General features: G+C 45.5%; 1 protein-coding gene across 5 annotated transcripts in view; it reads right to left on the bottom strand.

Moving 5' to 3' along the window:
* Positions 1 to 892: 892 nt before the first annotated feature.
* Positions 893 to 9,208, bottom strand: part of TBC1D24 (TBC1 domain family member 24) — a 71,141-nt gene continuing 62,825 nt past the window's right edge. For 3 of the 5 annotated variants that reach the window (XM_038419711.2, XM_038419710.2, XM_043493320.1), the window contains one exon: positions 893 to 7,697. In XM_038419711.2, the coding sequence (XP_038275639.1) occupies positions 7,543 to 7,697 (155 nt within the window). In that variant the 3' untranslated portion in view covers positions 893 to 7,542. The remainder of the gene's footprint in view (positions 7,698 to 9,208) is intronic. The other 2 variants (XR_006274571.1, XR_006274570.1) reach the window with 1 other exon arrangement.

The following is a 9,208-nucleotide window of genomic DNA, read 5'->3' as shown; positions in this document are numbered from 1 at the left end:
ACTAAACATTCTCCATAGCGTTCTTACTCATCACTGAACAGAGATAGGCAGGAGCAGAACGCTACAGAGACGCTTGTTTCAGTGATCCCTTACAGTCAGACAGTCCCGCTCCTGCTCTTCACAATACATTTAAAGTGCAGCTTTACTCTAAGAAATGACTGTGTAAAAATGGCTCTCTAAGGCTCCACGCTGTCTCTAATCGCTATATAAAATGCACTGTTAGCACTGTTTCTTCTAACTGCCAGCTCCAGAGACTCACCCTGAGTTCAGAGTTTTCAAGTGAGCTCTTTCTGTCTCATGCATCATCACCAGTGACTGAGGTTCTGCAAGCCAAATTGTCATAAGTGACACCGGTGCAACAACACTGTCCAGTGATGCCAGTTGCACCTGTGCAAACAGACTGAAGACTAACAAGGCTCTAGATGGCACTGATTGAGAACAATCTGGAGACAATGGGGCTGCCCAGGTGTTAACGAGGGCACGTGTTGTGTAGAACATCACTTAGTGTTGATGACACGAAATACTTAGAGTGCAGCTGGACTCAAACCTCATCCAGGAAATGTAACTGAACTGGCAACCGGTGCTGAACACTGTTTAACCGCAAATGCAGCCAAGGATAAACCACCTGGAAAGAGGGAGAGGAAGGATGGTCTTGTGATTAACATGCCTGACTGGGACTTGGGAGATCTGGGCTCAATTCTCTGCTCTGCCACAGACTCCCTATGTGACTTGGCCAAGTCACTTAATCTCTGTCCCTCAGTTTCCCATCTGTAAAATGGAGATACCAACTCTTCCTTGTATCTTTTGAAGGTGGTTATGTCTCATGATGCAGAGCAAGTGCCTACTAGAAAATCTGGCTTTAGAACAAGAAATCTGTACCAGACTGCTTTGCTGAAAGGATAAAGCCAACAGCTTGTATGTTTAAATTTTATTTTAATACTTGAACCCAAATTCTGTGCAGTCACAAACACTCAACACTGTCATGAATGGAGGGCATAGTTACAATACCTGGAAAGTCACAATTAGACAGCACTGCAATCACCTGGAGAAAAATGTCAGGATATAATTTGCATTCATATCACCTACAAACAGACTGGTACAAAATTCATCTCAAAACAAGAGTTGGCTCAGAAGACAGAGCTGTTATCACACAGTGATGAGACTGTATCTGAGCCCTCTATGCATTTTGTGCCTGAGATGGGATTCCAGATGTGGATTGCAGCAGCTAACTTTTCCCTCTGCCCCTGCTTCAGGTGAGGTCTTGGTCCCTGCCCATTTGTGATATCAGAGCGTAGCTGAGGACACAAAGGCAGTGTAACCTCCGATTCCCCAGGATTTAAAACCAAAACCAGAAAGAGGTGAATCAGTAGGTACTGTTTTCAAACATACCAATGCTAGGATTAGCAGCTGATTTGATATGCAAGAAAATTATTTTTGGGGGGCTAAAAGATACTTCTGCTGATATAAGTTTAACCCTTTCAGTAACATTCAGTCTATTTTCTCCACAGAAGAGAATGTAACCCTCAAGGAGGCTCCTTGTCTGCCACCTCTCTGGTGAGGGACAGAAGATGGAAGGTGACTATCACAAAAAGTGCATGATTATCAGAGAGCAATTAGCTTTCCAGAGACACAGCCATCCTGGGTAGCGTAACTGTTGACTTCTGTGCTGTAAGTAGGTCAGAGGCTATTTACAGTGAGTTCAGCCCATTTTCAGATGCCTAGGGGAGGTGGGTGGTGGTTCTAGTCTTCTCTGGCCTTCCCCATCCCCAGAAAGCATCCGTCTAATAGAAAGTTACAACTCAGAAATGGGTTCCCAGGAAGCCAGAGATGCTCTTAAAGAGCAGAGTCTGCATCTCAACAGCCAGAACCGTAGCTCCACGCTAACAGCATAAATTGAAGGGCACTGATAACACACAATATCACCACCAAAGGGACATGTTGTCAAAGGCTGTTCAGAGTTACAGTAAAGTAACTCATCATACTACACACTTCCCAGCTGGAGCCCTGATCTCCGAGAAGCCACCCACTCTAGCAGTCTTCTCAAAACTGGTCTATGTACCCAGCCCCAAGAGTTCTGCATGTAACATACAAAACACCGCTCACTGATTTATATGAACCTGGATGTATTTCTCTTTAACATCAATTTTTAATCACAGACAGAAGACGCCTCTTTGCCACTGGAGAGGAAGGGACAGGTCCTCAGCTCATAGCACCACAGCTCTGAGCTGCCTTAGGTTCACAAAGAAATATTATACACAAACATTTACATATAAAAGGAGCATTAGTTTTTATGGAATAACTACAAAAGGAGAATACGAAAGACAGCTTTGTATAATACAATTCCGCTTGCATCTTTGTTGTGGCTTCTTGGTCAGGTTGGGTTATCAAGGTGCTGGACCTGCATACACTAAATTGGTCTTCTGGGATTTTATTTCTCAAGTACTCACCCTAATGAGATCTTTTAGCACCACATCCTGGTAAAACAATCTGCTTCTGCAATACATTCCTCTTAAGAGTGATATGAACACAGATGGCAGTCAGCAGAGGGGTCACTAGTTTCCCCACTCATCTGGGCAAGGGGAGAAGTTACTTCTAGCACAGCTTCACTGACTCATCACCCACTGCTTCCAGAACTGGGGTTCAGATAGTGGAACCCTTTTGCACACGGATCATCCTGTAACATCAATTCCCCTTCCCTGCCACTTCCCCTCCCCCAATTACCCTGGTGAGGTAGTATTTGTTCCAAGTCATAAGAGTATCTTCCCCTTCCCTCAAATTGCAAGGCTTATGCCTAGACATGGACTGCCTCATGAGAAGCTACTCACCAGACTCCAATTACCCAATGTGATGAGCTCCTTTAAGAAGGAAGTGAAGACTCTGCTATGGTCACCTGCAGAAATAGGATAACAGGCCATCTGCATAGATTGTGTGAAGTGTGATCCCCAGCCTAGGCAGACATTTCCGCTTGCTCAGCTCCAGTGCAGGTGCTAAAAATAGCAGTGTGAACACTGTGGGAGAGGTGACGGCTCAGGGTAGCCACTCAAGTCCAAGCCTACCCAAGCCCGCAGGTCTGAACATGGGTACATAGCCTGACCTGTTGCATGTGCAACAACATCCACACTGTTGTTATCAGTGCACTAGATTGAGCTGAGCTACCCCAAGTCTGTCTACATGTGCTGGAAATCAACTCCCAGCTGCAGTATAGAAATACCCTTGGGACTTCTTTGTGGGCCCTCCATGGTGGAAGGATTAGGGGCATCTGCTACTTCTACACAATGCAATCCTGGCAAAGGTCAAAACTGGGCTTTTCATTGCTGCTAAGAGGCAAATGCCCAAATGCCAGTGACTTTCAGTAGGATTTGGGTGCCTACCTCTCCGAGGGTTCTTTGAAAAACCAGCCTAGTATTCTAAAGCTGAGTTTGCTGTTATCTTCTATTCAAGCAGTTTTCTGGGGTTACATTTCCACCCTAGCAGTCTGGGGGGAGAATTCTGTAGATGCTATTTGAGGAGTGGGGCAGGAGTGGGAGAGGTTGGGGAAGGCAAGAAAACCAGAATGTCTCTGGATGTGTTTTGCAGACAGACTTAAGAATTGCTTGAATGTGAAAGTCTCTCACTCTTGCCAACCATGAGTTCAAGGGACAGGTGATATCTTAATTACATGAAAATTACTGCTAAGAACAAACTGTACACAAGCTGGAAGAATGAGGCAGAGGAGAGAACATATTTGAGAACCCCCCCCCCCCAAGGTACTCAGTGCATTTTCTGAATTAATCCTTTGCCCAAGGAAGTTGATAAGATGCCATTAAGCACCAAAAGTGATATGATATTTGCTTTTCAATATCCTACAGATAGATGGACATCTGCCAGTGCTTACAGAAAGCAAGGTACAATCATGCAAGGTTCTTTTCAGCCAACAGTCATTGGTGCAGGTGGGTGATATAATCTGTTACCAGCTCAATTGACATATGGATACGAATTACCACTAGTTTCTTTCAGTCTGGAAAGAACTTGCTTTGAGAAACAGGCATGAGAGCTCTGTATGGAAAGTTAAAGGCACTGTAGAGATTTTACAGTGCCAGCTACTGGGAGATGATCCACCCACACCAAAGCAGTTAATGAAGTAACTGTCTACAGATCATGGACCTCCATGTTTTCCATGGCCTATGCTCAGCAGCATTGCCATGGGTTCATCAGCAGACTTAACTATCATTCTCAGCAATATGCAAATAGGGACAGCCAGGCCACAGTGGAACCAGAGCTGCCACACCTAATCCTTTCAGCTTGCTTAGTCTCCCTTTGCAGCCTCATTACTTTGGTAAAAATGTTAATATTCCATCCTGGCATAGGAAACCTTCCAAACAATTGAGGGCAGAGGTGGGCAAACTAAGGCCCGCAGGCCACATCTGGCCATCCTGCCCGGCCCTTGAGCTCCTGGCCAGGGTGGCTAGCCCTTGGTCCCTCTCCCGCAGCCTCAGCCTCACCATGCAGCCAGTGCTCTGGGTGGCGGGGCTGCAAGCTCCTGCTGGGCAGCGCAGCTGGGAGAGCCGCCAGTGTAGTGTATTAAATTGCTCCCCGTAGGAATGTGCTACTTACGGCTGCCAGTCCTGGTGCTCTGAGCAGCATTGTAAGGGGGCGGAGGGTCCCGGGGGCTGTCAGGGGACAGCGACCGGTTGGATAGGCGTGGGAGTCCCGGGGGGCATGTCAGGGGACGTGGGTGTGGATAGGGGTCGGGGCAGTCAGGGGACAGGGAGTGGGGGGTTTGATAGAGGGTGGGGTCCCATGGGGGCGGTTAGGGGCCGGGGGTCCCGGGAAGGGGTGGTCAGGGGACAAGGAGCAGGGGAGGTTGGATGGGTCAGGGGCTCTGAGGGGGGCAGTTAGGGGACGGGACGTGGTAGGGGGCACAGTCCAGGCTCTTTGGGGAGGCACAGCCTTTCCTACCCGGCTCTCCACACAGTTTTGGAACCCTGATGTGGACCTCAGGCCAAAAATGTTGCCCATCCCTGATCTAGAGCCAGAACCCTGCCTGGAATGGGGAATTGGCTCCTCAGACCAGTTATGTTATAAGCCATCTGGGATGGAAAATCCTGCTGACTGATCTTAAGGGGGCACTGAAATGAACTATTTTTTACTAGCTGAACTAGTTGCTAATACTTACATTTAAGAACCCCAATGGTGCAAATATGGGTGTGAACATGTGCCCTAAGGCTAGTACACGCTATCACTTGGAAGATAAAAGGATCTTAGTTCAGTCAATTCTAATCTGGAAACTGATCTTTTAAGCAGGGGCAAACTTCACTCACCTCCCACGTGCTTCCGCCATGTGCAGAACACAATATTGCAAAGTCCACAGCATGTCAGAGGGAATGGGCTGTGTCAATGGCATCTATACTCACAGGCACAAGGAGGCCTTTTCAAGGTGAGCAGCAAAACAAGCTGGAACCAAAGCTGCTTAAGATTCTAACAGAATACTTGTTCAGATTTAACACTGACAAATGTATATTTTTCAGACAGAATATAAGAGTTTGCTCCTGCAGCCATTACTCAGCAAGGTCAGAACCCAGGATTCCGGGTTAGCCACATGACAGCTGTCCTCTCCAAACACATTTGACGCACTGCAAGGATGCACAGGGCAAGGACAATGCTTCCTTGTTCCATCATGAGTGCTTGTGGTGTTACTAGCTCTTGCAGGAGTAAGTAATGCTGCTCTGCACCAACAAGTGAAAGATTCTGATTACAGACTGATGTTCATCTATCATTTTAAAAGGGTGCATCCACAATCCGTTACTGACCTGGGTTCTTATGGAAGGGCTTCCAACAATGGCATCACAAAGTAGCTGTTCATTTTCCAGGCTAACCTTTGCCAGTGGGTTCTTGACAGGCAGTGCCATGCCAAAGTCACACAACTGTCTGCTAGTTCCTTTAGATGTGGCCCAGGCAAGTAAGTCTTAGCCAGCCTCATCTGAGCCAGTGGATTCTGAGGAGATCTTGCCCAGCCTAGTTAAGAGTTGGGCCACTGATTTTCACTGCATATTTTGATCTCCCTTTATAAAAGAAATGCACCTTAAAAAAAGGTAATATTCAAGATTCTCTATTTTAATGCAATTGCTGTCACTATATACCTGGTGAGGGAACAGTGCTCTCTCTTCCCTCCATCTAGCTGCAGAACTCCCCCTCACTAGTGATCACTCTGCTGAAGTACTCAGAGGAATCTCTCTAACACATGCTCACACTGATCCTCCATTGAGATGCACAGACTAAGCCAGGAAAGGACAAGTCTCAAAGCTGGACTGCTAACTTCGTCAGACAATGGGAAATCATTTCCAGTCACCAAGCGTGTCTGTGGAGAAGTGCTGCCAGAACTGTCAGGCAAGAAGAAAGGACGGTTTCACCTGTCCAACTTACACCATGAGGCGTTACTGGCAAAGCATAGCTGCATTTTACACTGAGAGAGCACTAGTCTCTCCAGTCAATAGGCAGATTCAGGTGCTATAGAAACAGCAACCCCTAGAGACTGTCTGGGGAAATAGTACATTCCCAGACACAAGACTGAATTGATAGATGTGATCATTTTCTGTCTCTGTAGGTACTCCCCCTCTGCCCATCCTTATCTGCTTCTCTTTGGAGAAGGCATTGTGTTTCTGCATCCAATTGCTAATTTTCTGCCTGGCCTGTTATCACTCCTGGTGCAAAGTCTCATGTCAGCTGCCAGGAACCATGAAGAAGGAGAAGAGTTTGTGCCCTGCATATAGCCTGCTGGCTTTTAGCTGCCTGAGCCATGAGTCATAATAGTACAATTGGAAGTCACGATTCTGATATGTAATAGGAATGTAAACAGAAAGTCAGCCTTTGAGGAAGTGCTTTCCAAACTGGATGCTTCCTACAGAGGGGCAGACTTTGCAAGCAGATTAAGAACACAAGCTTTCAGATGTGGGGAAAGACAACTATTAGTCTTTGTTCCTTTCAGAAGCTTTGATAACTTGCTCAGGAAAGGGTGCTGAAAATGGATACATGGATCTGCCTAATGGGTGGACACATATGCAAAGTCTACTTATAGAAAGCCATTGCTTTCATAAACCAATATTCTGTGTCAAATATTTTATAAACCAATATTCTTCCCCTGCAAGTGGCAAACTGATGTCATTGGCACAAGCCAGGCACTGTACAAGCCACACACAGCTCTGCCAATATACCTGCATCCTGATGAGCAACGCTGCTGTTCCAGTCCTGGCCTCAGAGACTGATTGCATATGGATACACATCCACTCAGGAATGAGATACCCACATTTCCACTTGTTACCTAAGTCAGGATTTGAACCCAGTTTGCCAGAGGTAAAAGGAATTAACCAGATGCACCACCTAGCCCTTTACATGTTACATATAAGGAGCAACAGTAAACAACTAAGCACTGCATTTAGCATGCTCCTTAATAGCCAAGCTAGGAGCCTAGTGGAATTTTTGTGCTAGCTTGGCTTTTGCATTATTATTTGTCTTGAGAATTTTGAGATGTCTGACAGGCTCATTGTTTTGATGATGGTTATAGCCTCAAGCATTGATGGTGTCCTTGAAACCCCACACCTCCATGGCAGAGATCTGGAAGCTTTCAGAACACAGTGGCTGATTATTGAAAGTATTGCAGTGGCTGGTTCTCCCATGGTTCAGGTCTGCATCAAGGTAGAGGGCCTGGCCATCACCACCTCCTACAGAGAAAGGAAGAACAAAAATGTTACATTGCTTTTGCATTTCTCAGGATGTGAAACTTACAGCTACACAGAGAGGGGGTCTGATGGCCTTTACTTCCAGGGACAGCTGGAATAAGAAGACCCACCACGATGTTCAGCTGCTGTCTTTTAGAACAAAGGACACTTGTTTCTATGCATGGATTCTAATGAAGCTAGCAGAACTGCAAGTGACCATTTTGGCAAATTCATGGAAGACAACCCAGGCAGAAAGAAAAGGAGTACTTGTGGTACCTACTCCTTTTCTTTTTGCGGATACAGACTAATACGGCTGCTACTCTGAACTCAGGCAGATTGGCTCCACACCTGCTTGACTTCATTGATTTTTTTATTTTCATGTTTTTAAAAAAGAAGGATCCAGTAAGTTACTAACTGGTTATCTGAACTTGAATTAAACAGAACAAGTGACAAATCAAGATAGAATCCCTCAGACAACTTAATGAGCAATATCAAACTGGGGAGCGGGACAAAGCAGGATACTAAAAGGGACTGGTACAATCTTCTAGATCATTGTAAAAGATATTCCAAAGTTTACTGCATGTTGATCAGATCTGCGAGAGACCAGACTGACAGAATATTCAACAGATCTTAGAAGGACAAGAAATTCAGTTAAATTAATGTAGATCAATGAAAAACATACTTGTTGGGATGGAGATGACAAAGACTCCCCGTCAAAACAAAATGAAGGGTGTTGTCTGAAGAGCAGTTACACAAGAAAGGCAGTTAGATAAGGCATAACATACTTGAGGGGTCAGTGCAGTGGAAATCCTGTTCTGTGTCAGAGACTGGAATAGGCAGTAATTCTCACATACAAATCTGATGCACTAAGATGGATGTAACTAGTACAGCCTCCCTTAACAGAGCTTTGAGATGAGCCACGATACACCATCACTGGTCTCCAATTGTCATGTGCTCTCTAGCTTTCAACTGAGCTCGTGTTGTATTGTGAGCTGGTTGAGTTTGGAGCAGCCCACCCCACATAGGAATCAGTAGGCACTAGATATTACAGCTGAAGTCTGAATCTGGTAACCATCGGACTAGATGCTCTCTTCCAACCCTGTTATCAGACTTTAGTAGATGCACTTTAAAACTGTGGTGGTCAGAAAAACCGTTCTGGGGAAAACTTCTCAGTACATAACTGTTGCCTGCATTTCCAATCATAACTGACTACTTTATTAGCCAATAGGCTTTTGCCACAGTTAGCAGCACTGTAGACCCACTCCAGTTGCAGCAGAGCAAGCTGCTGTATTCTAGTTCACCTCGTGCTTCAACACCAGTTCATTGCCAGCTAAGTCCATATTCCAGAATTATTCGCAATCATGTATGCAGCAAACCATAGGTGGAGCTGTGCCTGCAGCATCTAGTCCTTACAATGTTTTCTCTTTAGAAGTGTGATATCCAAGTTTTGATACAAAATTTGGCAGAACAGGATGTTTTCATAGTCACTTTTCTCACTCTAGCTACAGTAGGAA

This window comes from Dermochelys coriacea, chromosome 10 (genome assembly GCF_009764565.3).
Source record: "Dermochelys coriacea isolate rDerCor1 chromosome 10, rDerCor1.pri.v4, whole genome shotgun sequence".
NCBI lineage: Eukaryota > Metazoa > Chordata > Testudines > Dermochelyidae > Dermochelys > Dermochelys coriacea.
The sequence above is the reverse complement of the archived record's forward strand: the minus strand, read 5'-3'. Positions and strand labels throughout refer to the sequence as shown.